This window comes from Sinohyriopsis cumingii, chromosome 14 (assembly GCF_028554795.1).
Source record: "Sinohyriopsis cumingii isolate HCF-2022 chromosome 14, ASM2855479v2, whole genome shotgun sequence".
Classification (NCBI taxonomy): Eukaryota; Metazoa; Mollusca; class Bivalvia; order Unionida; family Unionidae; genus Sinohyriopsis; species Sinohyriopsis cumingii.
Genome location: NC_142974.1, coordinates 63255630 through 63270730, shown reverse-complemented (window position 1 = coordinate 63270730; position 15101 = coordinate 63255630). Strand labels below are relative to the sequence as shown.

Genomic DNA, 15101 nt, shown 5'->3' with positions numbered 1-15101 from the left:
TTAAAACTTTTTTTTTAAAAAAAAATCCCATGTTAAATTCACCTTGTACGTAAAATGACCCACAATTTATTCCCATGTTAATTCCCCTTGTACGTAAAGTGGTATACGATTTTTCTCCATGTTAAATTTCCATTGTACGTAAAGAGGCCCAGGGGTCTCTGTAATGTTATTTTGCATTGTACGTAAGGTGGCCCTATTCACTACTTATATATATATATATATATATATATATATATATATATATATATATATATATATATATATATATATATATATATATATATATATATATATATATATATATATATATATATATATATATATATATATATATATATGGATCTAATGAAGTTGGCCAACGAATAATTTGATTGAAGCACGGGCGGGTTTTTCCAATATATGTGTGACATTAATTAACAAATTGACACATCAGTCAGACAACAACCACACGAATAAATGAAATATGTTGTGACTAATTATGTTCCTTTTCGTTCATTTTGCAATAGGACAGCTTGAAATGCCCATCAAATGATTGTTTGGAAGTCGTTTCATGAAGATATTACATCAGAAATACATATCCAAGGTACATTGAACGTAATTATGCCAGTTTTAGGAAGCTGTAATGGCTTCATTTATATCAATGCCTGTTTTTTTTTTTTTCTCCATATCGATCCCACCTTGTTTGTGCCCCTTTACCCCTACTTCCCCTTTATATATATATATATATATATATATATATATATATATATATATATATATATATATATATAATAATAAAATCGTGAAAGTCATCACCTATGTATTGTAAGGCACATATTTGACATTTTCTTTCACATGCACACAACTGCAGTTATATCTCCGTTCTACTGTGAAATATATGAGTCCCTTTTACGAACTTCGTAAACATTTTTTTCTCCTTATGTGGTAGCACTGCGAAACAATATAACCACGACGAGAACTATGTTTACATACATTGTTAGATATATTCAAGAAATACATTCAATGCGAACTCATTATGTCATGATATCCGAAAATATATCCCATGTAATGTTCTTCTTATGGTAAAAAACATGCAAATAATATAATCAGGCAAGACGAACAGATGCAGTAGTAATTAGATTGTAAGTCTGTATACTTTGTCAGTGAAGTGCAAGAAGGGAATTATGATAGATCGGAATAGATATTTGGTCAAAAAGCGTAAACATATCAATCTAAATCGTTAAGTGGTAATTGAATGATTACACATAATTTTGGTATAGACGGAATGTTTTCATTTCTTTCCCTTTCAAATAAATGCTATTGTTAATTTATTTTTTGAACATAGAAAACTTGATATATCTCTCAACAGGTCAGTCGTTGATATATACATATGTCTATACTTGTATAGTTTGGTCGAACGTGCAGATCTGATCAAAGGTTGAGTTTTGTATATGCTTCGATTTCATGGCATATTATTTGATTATTAAATGGTAGACACTTGGCATCTTTTGTACACTTTGCTGCATTATTATTTTAAATATATCTAATATTTCTCTATAAACAAAAAATTGCCTTTCTCAATTTTTACACACGCCAATAGTTGGTTAGGATGCAAAGGTAATCACATATAGCTGTAGACAGGTTTGGATGCATGATCTTCCTTGATATGAGCTTATATTGCCTTGTCATGGGAAATTAATTAATTTTCTCATATTGTGATTTTTATAGATATACTAAAATGGACCTTTCAACCTCACCATTTTATAATATTCCTTTATTCATTATTATATTAGGCATGCCTCAGATTTGTGCAAAACATCTATACTTTCAACCCTTAAGGAAAACTGCTATTTTGTATTGCTGCTGTCACGTATACTGCAGTCGATTGGTATTGTAACCCATAGTTAACAGAGTTACTCTATCAAACGTTTAACAAAAGGAAAGACATTTTCACTATCATTGACATTCCACTTATTTCACTTTGCTGGCATGAGGAAGTTAATGGTTTGGTAATCTCAATTCCCATGGTATAATATATGGATTTGTTAATCTGTCATACTGATTAAGCTTCCAACTTGGACCTAATCTAGATGGTTATTATGTTGCACAAGAACACGGTATTGGCTTTCAGGGGTCAGATTTAACTTTCCGAATGAGTTGTTATTTCTGGTATGTACTGCTTATAATAGAAGAAGTTGGAATGTTCACTTTCTTCAACATATTTCCTTATTTATATTTGTTTTTAATAGTTTTATTATTTATTAAAATGCATGTAAATTCTAACTTTCATTCAAGTCAGTTGTTAGCGAATTGGTGTCTGAGAAGTTATTGTCTGTTTATGAATATATATATATATATATATATATATATATATATATATATATATATATATATTTCTTTCTCTCTCTCTCTATATATATATATATATGTGTGTGTGGGTGTGGGGGTGGGTGGGTGGGTGTATGTGCTTGTTTATATAAATTATGTTTTGATCTATATTTCATAACTAGATTTCGTTGATGATCCCATGCTATTGTAAGTTGCAGTACAATAATAATCGTGAAATTCTAGGAGCTTGTTTCAGTTATGTTGGGCTAAAATATTACTTTTTAAGAATAATATAGACAACCGTGTAATGGCTGTTTGCTAATAAGTTTGTATACTACACATTTTCTCAAAAAGCATTGACTTCAGAACTGAACACCTTGATAATTTCTGAACTAACGCAATGTGGAGGATTTCTTCAACGTTTATAACTCAAACGTCCTTTATTTGTCATTGTAATGGCCTTGAAAACACGTTTTTGGTAAGTTCACGATACTGATTATTCAATGATTAGACTCTATAGTCATAAACTAAGTAACAGAAAAAGCAACACCATCACGTATAGTACAATGCAACAAATGACGTATTTCCCTTGACTATACAGTAAACTTTTAAAAGAAACTTACATCCATGTGATTTAAATCCCAAATAATCCTCAAAGGTTACGTGTCCAACATCAGAGCATCATCTAATTTCACAGCATGTCTTTAAAGTATTCATGCACCAAAAAAGGTTATGTGCTGATGTTCCCAAACGTCTTGATGAATCAAAATTGTTTGATGCAACCTATCATAGCATACATTCACTATAACCTTAAATATTGTTTTAGGCATAACAGTAAATCAGTACTTTGTAATTCCAACCATAAATGTAAAGTAAATGGTTCTTATCAAATTAAATCCAAACATTTCAGCAAACAATACCGGATTGAAATCAAAAGGAAGGATTAATACTCTTGCTGATCGCAAACTTAATACATATCCCCACTTGACCTCTGGAGATATTATGTATGGAACAAACTCAGTCATGTTAATGGGACATTACCATATACCGTAGAAAGGAATCCTTTTCGAGAACCTTGTATCGTCATAATCAAAGCTGGACGTTGAAGTCAAGGACATTTAAACGACCTATTTATAACTTGCAATAAAGAAAAAGGGTACACACGCACCAAACGTGTATTTTTATTCCTGGACAGAGGTCAAGTCGAACACAGTATAATTATACATAAAAAGAAAATGGCAAGTAACATCTTAGTCTACACATAATTTTAAATCCTTGAAATAAAACAGGTTTCTAATATACAAACTTCTATGTATCTGTTACATAAGGTAGTCAATTTTCTAAAAGGGTATAACATTATCAGATTTTTATGCAAAACAGTAAGAAGTTCCATTCTAACTCATAACGACAAATACTGAATAAGTAACAAAACAGAAATGGAAAAAACACGCTTTTGATAGAAACTTATCGTAATAAAATATTTAAAGTTGCGTTGTATAGTTTCCTCGATTGTATCGTATAGAGTTGCGTATATATATATATATATATATATATATATATATATATATATATATATATATATATATATATATATATATATATATATATATATAAATATATATATATATATTGAATTTTATATAGTTGTATATAGTTAGGTTATATAGTTTCCTCGATTGATACATGTCAAATGTATTACCTTAAGGTTATTAATGTCTAATAATTAAATAAATTTATATATTTGTGAATGAAGATTTTCTAGTTTCTCTCGTTCTCGAAAGTTGTGTGATACATGTGCAACTCCCATATTTGCCTCACTGTACCTCGACAGCAAAGTACTGATAGTTGCCTAGGAAGAAGTACTAGTCACCTATAGCAGTAGATATGTTGGGTTTAAAGCATGTACATTTTAAAACGCATGGATTGCTACTAATTTGAATCACTTCAAGATGACTGACGCACACTGCCTTTCAAAATTATCACATATTTGTTGCATTTCTCTGTCAGCATCTATTTTGTGCATAACAAGCATCCCTTGTTTACTCCTATAGCATTATGAAAATGCAAGAGTTGTCTTCCTTCGACCTTAATATAATCAATCAGTTAAATTGTTGATTTTGACTGCCCTTTTAACAGATCATCTAATACATTGAATCTTTCATTACATAAACCATTTTATCACGTGATCAGTATTATTTAATAGATTTGATGCTGACTTGTTTTGCAAACATCAGCTTGTATTTCCTTTTCTTAATTAACTCATGTAAGCATGACTGGGAAAGTATCTCGGGCAATTGATTTGTTATTTAAACCCATCTTTCACGTTTTCTATGCATCATGCATATCTAAATTGACGTTTCGCATGATGTAAATTTGAACAATATCATAGGGTGACCCTATTAAGGATGGGCCATTGTTTGTTCGTGGTATTAGAGTTTGTATGTCTGTGCGGGTAGGGGCTGAATTCATAGTCAGTGGTTTTTCTTCTTATACAACGACTAGATTAATAGGTTCTGTTGATCCATTCCCTGTGGTAATGATTGGATTTTGTGGCCAAAGAGGTGATGAGTTCCAGCTAGCTGATGGCAATGATGTTACGAGGTTAAATTTTGAAATAGCTGTCTGCCCATTCAACTCATGTACGTGTCAGGCTAAACTGATAGAGAAAGAAACAAAAAAATGAAGGTGATTGTATAGCAAGTTCCATCATATATTTCCTTTAAGATAAATAAATCAGTCTTATCATGGAATGTTAACATTTTGTTTCTGTGCGTTCCTTTTTGGGGCTTCTATTCTAAGAAAACTCAAGGAATAAGAATAAAGATAAATAAATCAGTCTTATCATGGAATGTTAACATTTTGTTTCTGTGCGTTCCTTTTTGGGGCTTCTATTCTAAGAAAACTCAAGGAATAAGAATAAAGCTCATGCCTATCATCCGTTGATAATGAAATAACTTGAGTATCTGGCATTAGTAAGGTAAATCAAATACAGTAATTGTGTATATTCGGGAAGTCAATGTATTAGTTTTGACACTATGTTCATCCAGTAATATGAACTCATAATCTTCATTTTATGTTAGATACACCACATTTAGTTCGATTTGAAAGGTTTCTACACAATGTAATATCATTCTTAAATCCGTCATTTGTAATGATGTTTTACAGATATGTCTTGCATTGTATCCACTTTTAGGACATCGTTCTTGGGTTAAGCTCACCGAAACTTTTTTGATAAGTTATATGTTGTTGAAGGCATCTGAATGTGACGGCGTTTCCAATATGACGGTGGGGATATTTTCCTTGTTTACGCAAGACATCATACCCCTTTTCATTTTGAAATTGAAAAACGATAGGAAAGAAATGCACAAATCAATTGAACTGTGATATATTGAGTGCCAAACTTACAGCATTTTCCTAAAGCAAAATTCATCACTGTATGTCAAAACTAGATTTAAGTAAAATCAAACACCTTTAGATGAGATATCTATTTTTTGTCTTTATGTATTTTATTAAATTCAGCAAGTTTAAAGTAGCAACCCATTTGCTTTTCATTACACTGATATTGTAATCGTATTATTAACTTATTGCATGTTGATGAGTATATTTATATCTTGCAAAAGGCAAATTAACTTCAGCAGCTTACTTGATTTAAAAAGGGTATCATAGATTCTCTAGGGTATCCTACCTTTATATTTCTTTTCAGTTTTTTACATTCCTCTTCTTGGAGACACTGCGATAATTCATTCTTTAAAAGTATTCAATTTGTATATTTTCTTACAATATTACCTGGTAAAGGACGAGATCATCAAGTATCTCTTGCATAAGTTAAATAAATACTAAGTAAAACTGGGCTGTTACAGGTTGTTAGTGATGTTTGTTATTGTTGTCTGTCTGTGGTAAGACCCTAATGCAGTTTATTAAGTGCTATCAGTTATGGGGAAACCAAATAAGTGCATCCATACATTTGACCTATTGTGTTAGTGACAAGATCTTGCTGGACGCAAATATGTGGTGCTAGACGTTGACGTATCAATCGTTCAATGTTTGCAAACTATCTATATTTTCAGTTTGACTTGTATACAGTATTCCATTGCTTTTATCTCTAAAGCCTCTATGCTGCCATTATTACATTGACCCCCTCCCATTTTTCATGCTTTCTTCATTTTACCAATCTACAAAACATCCTTTCCATTTGTTTCAGATATCACAATTCAGCCCTTGCATATTTGGAAAATAAATTACTGCCCGAATACGTATGCATTTTCCGCTATAAGCATATTATTCCAGTCAAAGTCAAAACCAAATGCATATATCTTTTGGTACCAAATGACCCGTTTTGTTAAATTTCATGAACGGAATATTCCTGTTTTATATTTATAAAACCATTCCGTCTTACTACTTGCACATAATATAAGATAATGTAATTAATGTGACATTGATAGCATTGTTTTGTTTATTTGTAGACACAAATCTGGAACCAGTAACCACCATTGCACGAAAATTTGAATATGAAAGAATTCTTATGATATGCGAGCAATATATTATGCAAATGTTCAAAGAGGTGAGGACCACTAGAGACAGAATGTACCCAAAGTTTTTCTTCCATCTCAGAGTTGCAGACAAATGTGGACTACAAAAGGCAGTTGAGTTTGGAATAACATCCAAACAAGTTGAGCTGGCGTATTTTAGCGAAAAATTAAGAGACCCGAATGCTCAAAATTCAAAATTGAACCCGTCAAATGTTATTGGGACTGGGTATGAAAATGATATTGACTTCTCACAAATATCATTGGAAACAAAATTCAAAATTATTAGCAGACGTCTGAAGGTAGCAGAGAAGATGATTCCCGTGAATAATCCGTATTAGTTTTTCGTTTAGTTTGATCACATATTTCCAAAAACCATTTTACCATGACAAGAACTGTTGATGTTTTTTAAACGTGATACAATATATAACCAATAAGTGAGTTTGTTAGGCTGCATACATTTGATCGAATCAAGTGCATAAGTCTGTCCTCGCTGTAGACATAACAACGATAAATGTTATTTAGCTCTGGTGAGCATTTACATTATAAAATAAATTAGCTCAAAATAGCTTCCATTTGCAGTTGTCTATTTCCATATCGTCCTGGTTAATAAATAGCTCCTTAAATAGTCTTATAGTGCCATAATACACCCCAGGTTGTTAATTAATAGTACACATACATTTTGATTTTCAGGAACTTTACTATTTTATTACATATACCGCATCATATTGTTATACAACCATTGACTTTATAAAAGAAAAGGGCAAACATACCCTGAAGAAGAATAATAAAAAATCCCGCCTCCAGAGTTCTGCCATCAGTAAGATGAATATAAAACAAATACCGCACATTCCCTTTTTAACATAATTCTGCTATCAGGCAAACACAGATATATATATTATCACATAATTCCTATTTAAAATAAATTTGCTACCAGGCAGACCAAAATAGCATGTCATAAAGTTCCTCCGTAAATTAATTACGATTACAGGCAAAACCAGAGAAAATATTATTATAACATCCCTCTTTAACATAACTATGTTATCCGGCTAAGCCAGATAAATAATATCACACGTTCGCTATTAGTATTACATTGTTGGACACACCAAGGGAAAAGGATTATCATAGGACATAATCTTTACATACTTTTGCATAATACTGTACAAACGAAAATGATAGTATTTGGTATCATTAGTTACAACATTCTTACTAATAATTTTTAAAAATATACAAATCATCTTCCTGTATTAAGCAGAAAGGTTTATTATAGCATTACTTCCTTACATATGTACGCAATTCAACAAAACAAAAATTAAAGTAAATTGTTTATTTCTCGTATATTTTAAATACATCTTTCTACGGAACGCAATCACGTAATCAGATGCATTAAACGAGCTAATAAATATACAAAATGAAACATATATAAATAAATAGAGACAGAAATATACACATGTACATTTTGCTGCCACTAGCTAAGGAGCTGCACTTTAGAAATGTGAACAACTACAAAGGATCTGCTGACCTATATGTAGTACGTGCATTTGATCATGATAATGAAATAGGTTGAAATGAACACACCAAATGTGTGTAATTGAAATAAAGTCTTATAATTAATTGTACAGAATGCTTATAATATAAGCTGTGCATAAGTCTGTTAATAACATTTCTAAAGGAATATAATGTTGGGGCAACGGTGGTACCAAGAGAGATACAGAATAAAGATAAAGAAGGTGAGCGAGTACATAAAAGACTTCCTAGGGCTCGGCGTGATCATCCGATTTGTCGAGACCGGGGTCATCCCGACTACCCGTCAAAGAGAAGTAGAGGCCAAATTATTGTATTGCATCGGAAATCCTCTGCTCAGCTATCAGGATCCTTTCCTCCTCCTACACGTGAAGCTACCGAAGACAAAATGTTTGCCTCTACTTAGTCGCCTTCCCCTTACACGTAGTGAGGCACGTTGGGCCAATTCTACAACCCCGGACCCGCTCAGTACGGTCGGGTTGGCCGAAGAGGGTCTTACTTATTGTGGAGCGCAATTCTCGTTAGATCTCATGGCACAAATTAGTTGGTTGTTTTCCCTTAAACAGTTGCGCTCAACATCCTATCACCCTATGTGCGATGGTTTGGTAGAGAAACTCAAAGGGAACGTTGAAGCGAATGTTGCGATGGATGTATGCGGAAAGACCCACGAATTGAGATATATACCTCATCGCAAATCTGTTCTCGTACCATGATTTTTCTCACCAAAGCTTAGCCTTTTCCCCGTGTAAACTATTGTACAGTAGGACAGTTCGTGGCCCAGTGCGTATTCTACGCGAACTATGGTCATACGAGGTCGCGAACTAAGAAGAAAAGACCACTTACCAATACGTGGTAGATTTGCGCGAAAGGATAGAGAGTACATGTCGAATGGCGCAAGACGAACTCGCGAAGTCTAGTCGTAAGTACTTGAGGTACTACAACCGAGGAAAGCGGAGCAAGAAGTTTGATGTAGGCGATCAAGTGTTGGTGCTTCTCCCTTCGAATAAATACAAGCTGCTAGTCCAATTGAAGGGGCCATTCAAAGTCAAACAGACGAAAGTCGAAATGATTTACATCATTGACATGGAAGTCCAAGATATTTCACGCTAATATGCCGAGAATCTACTTAGAAAGACCTAGTCTAACAATTGATAAAGGAGTCTTGAATGTAGCAGTTGTAGCGGTGATAACGGATAGGTCGAGTGACGAATCGGAATTCGTCTCCATTACATAAATGACCCTTGAAAACCCCACTGATGTAGGGAAAGAAGGTATAGACCAGATCAATATATGCCCGGATTTATCTGAGCATCAGCGTGCGCATTTCTTGGAGATTCCGTCCCTATAGCCAGGCGTGTTTACGAACAAACCAAGCTGTACTGGATTGATTCAACACGATATCAAGTTAAATACCTGGGAGCCTATCAGGATTAACCGATATCCAATACTCTTTAATCCGCGGGAGACAATCAACAAAGAAGAGAGGAAAATGCTAGCCCAGGAAGTTGTGGAACCTTCCACTTCCCCGTGCACGTCTCCCGTTATGTTAGTCAGAAAGAAAGACGGGACGAACCGTTTATCGATTGCTTTACGGCAACTAAACAAAATCACCGTGTTCGACGCAAAACCAATGCCAGACACAGAAAGTTTATTTTTAAAGTTTGTAGGTCACAAATACATTTCCAAATTAGACCTTACTAAGGGATATTGGCAGATACCAATCGCTTATAATGCTCGCGAGTTATCGTCAATAGCGATTCCAATAGGTCTTTTCAATGTAAGGTCATGTCTTAGGGTTTAAGGTCAGTGCGTCATGCGTTCGTCTCATGCGCAAAATGTTAAACGGTATGGGAAACTTTGATAATTGTTTAGATGTTATCTTTGTTTATACACATATCTGGGATAAACATGTTAAAAAATTAAGGGATATGTTCGAGATACTTCACACTGCCAATCTTACAGCTAGGTACATCAAATGTAGTATAGGGTATTTTAACCTAGAATGTGTGGGGCATCTTGTCAGTGGACTAGGGCAGTTGAAACTTAACCCATACAAAATAGGAACACCTAGGTCAGAAACAAATAAAGTAAGATGTTTCCTATGTTTGATTTATGTATATTTACAAAGCTTTTGAAATTATGAGTTCTTTTCATCGTATGCTGCACGTGTGAAATGATTTCGAAGAGAAGAACAGAATACTTCCAGCGCACATACAAATTTTGCGACAATGTCTGTGTATACATGCTTCAACGCAAGACAGACTATTTACATTACGGAACGTCTTGTTAGTGAGCGATGTACTTAAGGACCTGCACATCTTCAGCTGTAGAGGTATGCGGATTATTAATTTATTGTGTATAAGTTTTAACTATTGTAGTACCTCGTTTTATTTTTGTATATGATCTAAGTAGCTTTGGCTTACGTAGTATCATGCCCATATTTTATATTCTTTTGTGTGTCTTAGCAAGAGTTTGATATTAGCACTATGTAAAGTTGCATTTTTAAGAAACGTTTAGTACTGTATGATTCTTGTCAGGCACGTTTGGATTAATTTCTGAGCTTGTGTGTTATTTTTAAATTATTGTGAAGATAATGTAATCTGTATATTTTGTCGTATACAACGTTTAATCGTATATTCCCGTGTCATTTACAGTAGACGGTATTAGATGTTTTTTTAGCTGACCAGAGTGATCTTAGTGGTCGGAATGGTCGGAGTGACCAGAGTGACCAGGGTGATGAGAGTAATCATAATTATCGGAGTGATCGGAGTCGTCGTGGTACAAGCTGTAGAGCTAACCATAAGAATCGACCTTAGCAGACGTGAAGCTGAACCACATTTCTTTAAGTGATGAAACCTTGAAACGCTAGCTTTGGACCGTTCAGAGTGCAAACACTCCTGGTCGAATAGCTATTGTTGGAGAGTTGGACCGTTTAGGGTGGAGGGTCTACGTTTGTTTATGATTCTCATTGTTACAGTGTCACAATTTATTTGATGGCGATATCCTATTTTGTTGCTGACTTTCGCTGCTGCAGTGCTCATGTTTTTTTTCTTTCTCACGAGTCTCATCTTTACAGCGCTAATATTCTTATTCTACAGCGCACACTGTCTATGAGATGCCACATAGTTAACTGTTCTTTCTTACTCTCATCGTTGCAGTGCTACAGTTTTCCTTATGACCCTGATTTGTACATTACTACTATTATTTTGTTTTTTTACAGCAGCGCATACTATGTGTATAAGATGCCATATAGCTAACTTTACTTACTTACTCTCGTCGTTGCAGTGCTACTGTTTTCTTCATGACCCTCTTCTTTGCAGACATACTGTTCTTATTCAACAGTGCTACTGTTCTCTTTACGACCCACTATGATTTTTTACAGCTCTACTGTTCTTATACAACAGCGCATACTATGTGTATAAGATGCTTATTTACTATGTTGCTGTTTATATGAGAGGTGATGCCATTTTTATTTGATGACCCTCATCTTTACAGCGCTATGGTTCTCTTACAACACCGCATACTGTGTATATGAGATGCATTTTATTTATCTAACAGTGATACAGCTTCTATGAGTGATGATATGTCATTTAAGAGTGATTACTGTTTTTTCAAGACTGAAAAGTATTCTTATCAATATCGAGATTCGAACACACACACACACACACACACACACACACACACACACACACACACACACACACACACATATATATATATATATATATATATATATATATATATATATATATATATATATATATATATATATATAACTATAAAAGGAGGCGTGGATGATAAATCAGTAACACAACTCGTTATTCTGATTGATAAAATCATTTTAAACCCGAAGACACACAAAGCTGTGCATGCGCAAATGTTTTTATTTTCCCTAGAATTTAACTTCCTTATAGATCTCAAAAAGCGAACGAATCTTATTGGATTATAATGTAGACAGTGAACTGCCCAACCCCCTTTTATTTTGGTTTGTTGAAACTACAAGGACACACACACATACACACACACAGACACACACACAAACGAAATCAGTCTCCCACTGAATATTTTCCTCCGCGCGAATACACATCATAATAAATTAAACGGGAAATCTACACCGCCATACGGTTAAAAGAACAATGGAAACTCGGTTTCCCAAGTAGCTTATCGGGAGTTGTGGTTATTTTCCGTTATGTTCAGTAACAAAGGAGTTATCTCCCTATGACTGCAAAATACACCTGTCCATATGTGATAATGATCGTACACTTGGCTACCCCTGATTATGATCCCGCTGTGACACTAGTGTCCAATTACTGGTGTCCAGATATTAAGGTCTCAGATATTGAAATCTCATTCGCTGATTAATTTCTCGATCGTTTAGACACAATTATGCTCTTTACGACACGTCGTACTGAAGCTCCGCAATTACCAACATATATTTCAGCTGCATATATCATCTGAAAGTTCAAATGGTCATTGGTGTTTCATTTTAACGAAATAAATCAAGAGATAAATCTCATGGACTACTGAGCGAAGAACAAACGTGGTTAAGTCGCCAATAGTGCTACAGATGTATATGCTTGAAGCCAAAATATTGCTGTCAAATGGTGAAGCAATAATTTCGTATAGACATAAAAAGGCTCGAATGCCAGAACCGGATTGTAATAAACAGCATTGTACACGATTAATAATCGATGACGCAGGACTCAATTTCATAATTGACGATACGACAAACAATATATATTTGTGGATATAAAACTTGTACATCTAGCAGATGGAACGTGGCTGGGTGCCATCATCAGCTAATATGATGGTTATTCGCAGCAGTTCAATCATTTGAGATCTTCAGTGCTGGCTTATGTGTCAATAATACTGCCAGCAATAATCAACCGATTTCCAAAGGACGTTGTCAGAATCTCCTCTGATTCATTTTACATCAAAAATCGATCGCTACAACAGTGATAAACGAGTTACCTGTTGGCGCTGTTCCAGATGCGCTAGTGCCCTGGGTTCACGGGCGGCTAAATAAAACGAGATGATACTTCATTATTCAAGATATGCAGATTATAACCATTTTCACGTGCATTGCAAAAACTCATAGCTGTCGAAGGCATCGGCGGCACTATCGGTGCATGATCCTTTATCCCGACATAAAACTGTATATCTTAATGGCCCTTGTGATTATGGTAAAACCACATGCGCGTTGTAATTGTTTACAGATTCAGCTATGATAGTACTAACTCCAATTCATCAAATTGCCAGAGAAATAAACCAGTGAGGTGTTACGTCTCATAATTATCACAGTTCCGTCCGATGGCGAGGTGATGCGCAGACATCCGACCGTATGGGTGAGAAATATATCATTTTGAATGAGATATGCATGGTACCCAAGAACACCTGAAAATGTTTCTTGATTGGTTATCGACTAGAACCGCCAAGGGACCATCCAAGGCGACTGTCATGTGCCGTGATCTTGGTCAAACACCATCGTTTGTTGGATAATCACCACAAAGTGCTAATATGACCACAACCTGACAAGACAATGTGAGTGATATTGCGTGCTGTAACTCCATAAACAACGATTGATGATCTCTAGAATTCATGGCAGCCTAGAGATCTAACAGTTTTATGAAGGAAAATAGTGCGTGATTCACTTCAACGCGAATTATTCTCACTTGAAAGAGACATATTGCAAGATCTACCCATGCCATTGAGTTTTCGCCCGACAGATAACCGTCGCCAGAATGTTGATGTTGAGATTCATGGGTCCAACGAAAATCAAAAGCTCGTTCTTGCCGTCTATGTGGATTTTGTTGAGAAAGATCTAGCGGAGCCATCCATTGAAAACAAACATCAGCCGGTTATCCGCGAGATTGATTTTGATGTTATGTTTATTCTGAAGTTGAAACAACAACAAAACAGTCATTTTGTGCTCTATAATACAGTAATGTTGTGGCAGTATTCGTCAAATGATCAACGACAAGTTACTGTGGACATAATCGATAGTAGTCCAGCCAACACATGGGTGAATGTGATGCTGATATGGCTTGAATGTAACCAACGTTGGGACGGAAGTCTCCTCCGTTGAGCTGGTGCAATGATCAGCTAGCGATTCGATGCTCATGGTAATTGTGTATGTTCAGGAATTTCATGTAATTGTTGAAGAACGATGCCTCGCTGAGCGGTCGTTTAATCTAGTCTGTAGTTTACAGGCCTGCAAGTAGATTTTGCAGTGTCGTAATTAGACAAGGGGTCATTTAATACGGGGTAGTGTAATGGGGAAAGTATATATCAGTAAAAGAAAGAAAGAAACGAAAATTCATATCCTTCTATTAAGTAATACTTTGTAGAGGTAAATACCGGCATACATTAAAATGTTCTAATCAAAGTTCGTGTGCCACGCGTGACATTAAATCCTCACTTAAACTGAAGGTAATATATATAATCTAACGACACAAAAATCAATATAAACACAATATGTGTAAAAAGTGTGAAATATAATTTGTCAAAGATGGAATTTTAACAATTTTGGTGTAATCTCTCTTCATCTCTTTCAAATCTCCATAAGATTAAAACCTGTGATGTTGTTGTTTGTTAGCAAGTTCCGTTGCACAATGGAAAATTGGCTTAACGCGGTAAATATGGCAAATCACATGCTTATGTTCAATTGAACGTTTTAAGTACCTACCCCAGCTTATGTTTGTGATGTGTGATGTGGTTTGGATTTTTAACATCGCTTTAACACTT

The 15101-nt window shown here is 34.7% G+C and overlaps 1 protein-coding gene across 2 annotated transcripts in view; it reads left to right on the top strand.

Annotated features, from left to right (window-relative positions):
* Positions 1-7402, top strand: part of LOC149783993 (uncharacterized) — a 42229-nt gene extending 34827 nt beyond the window's left edge. For both annotated transcript variants that reach the window (XM_089933189.1, XM_089933188.1), the window contains exons 2-3: positions 507-583; positions 6771-7402. In XM_089933189.1, the coding sequence (XP_089789315.1) occupies positions 529-583; positions 6771-7174 (459 nt within the window). In that variant the 5' untranslated portion in view covers positions 507-528 and the 3' untranslated portion in view covers positions 7175-7402. The remainder of the gene's footprint in view (positions 1-506; positions 584-6770) is intronic.
* The last annotated feature ends 7699 nt before the right edge of the window (positions 7403-15101 follow it).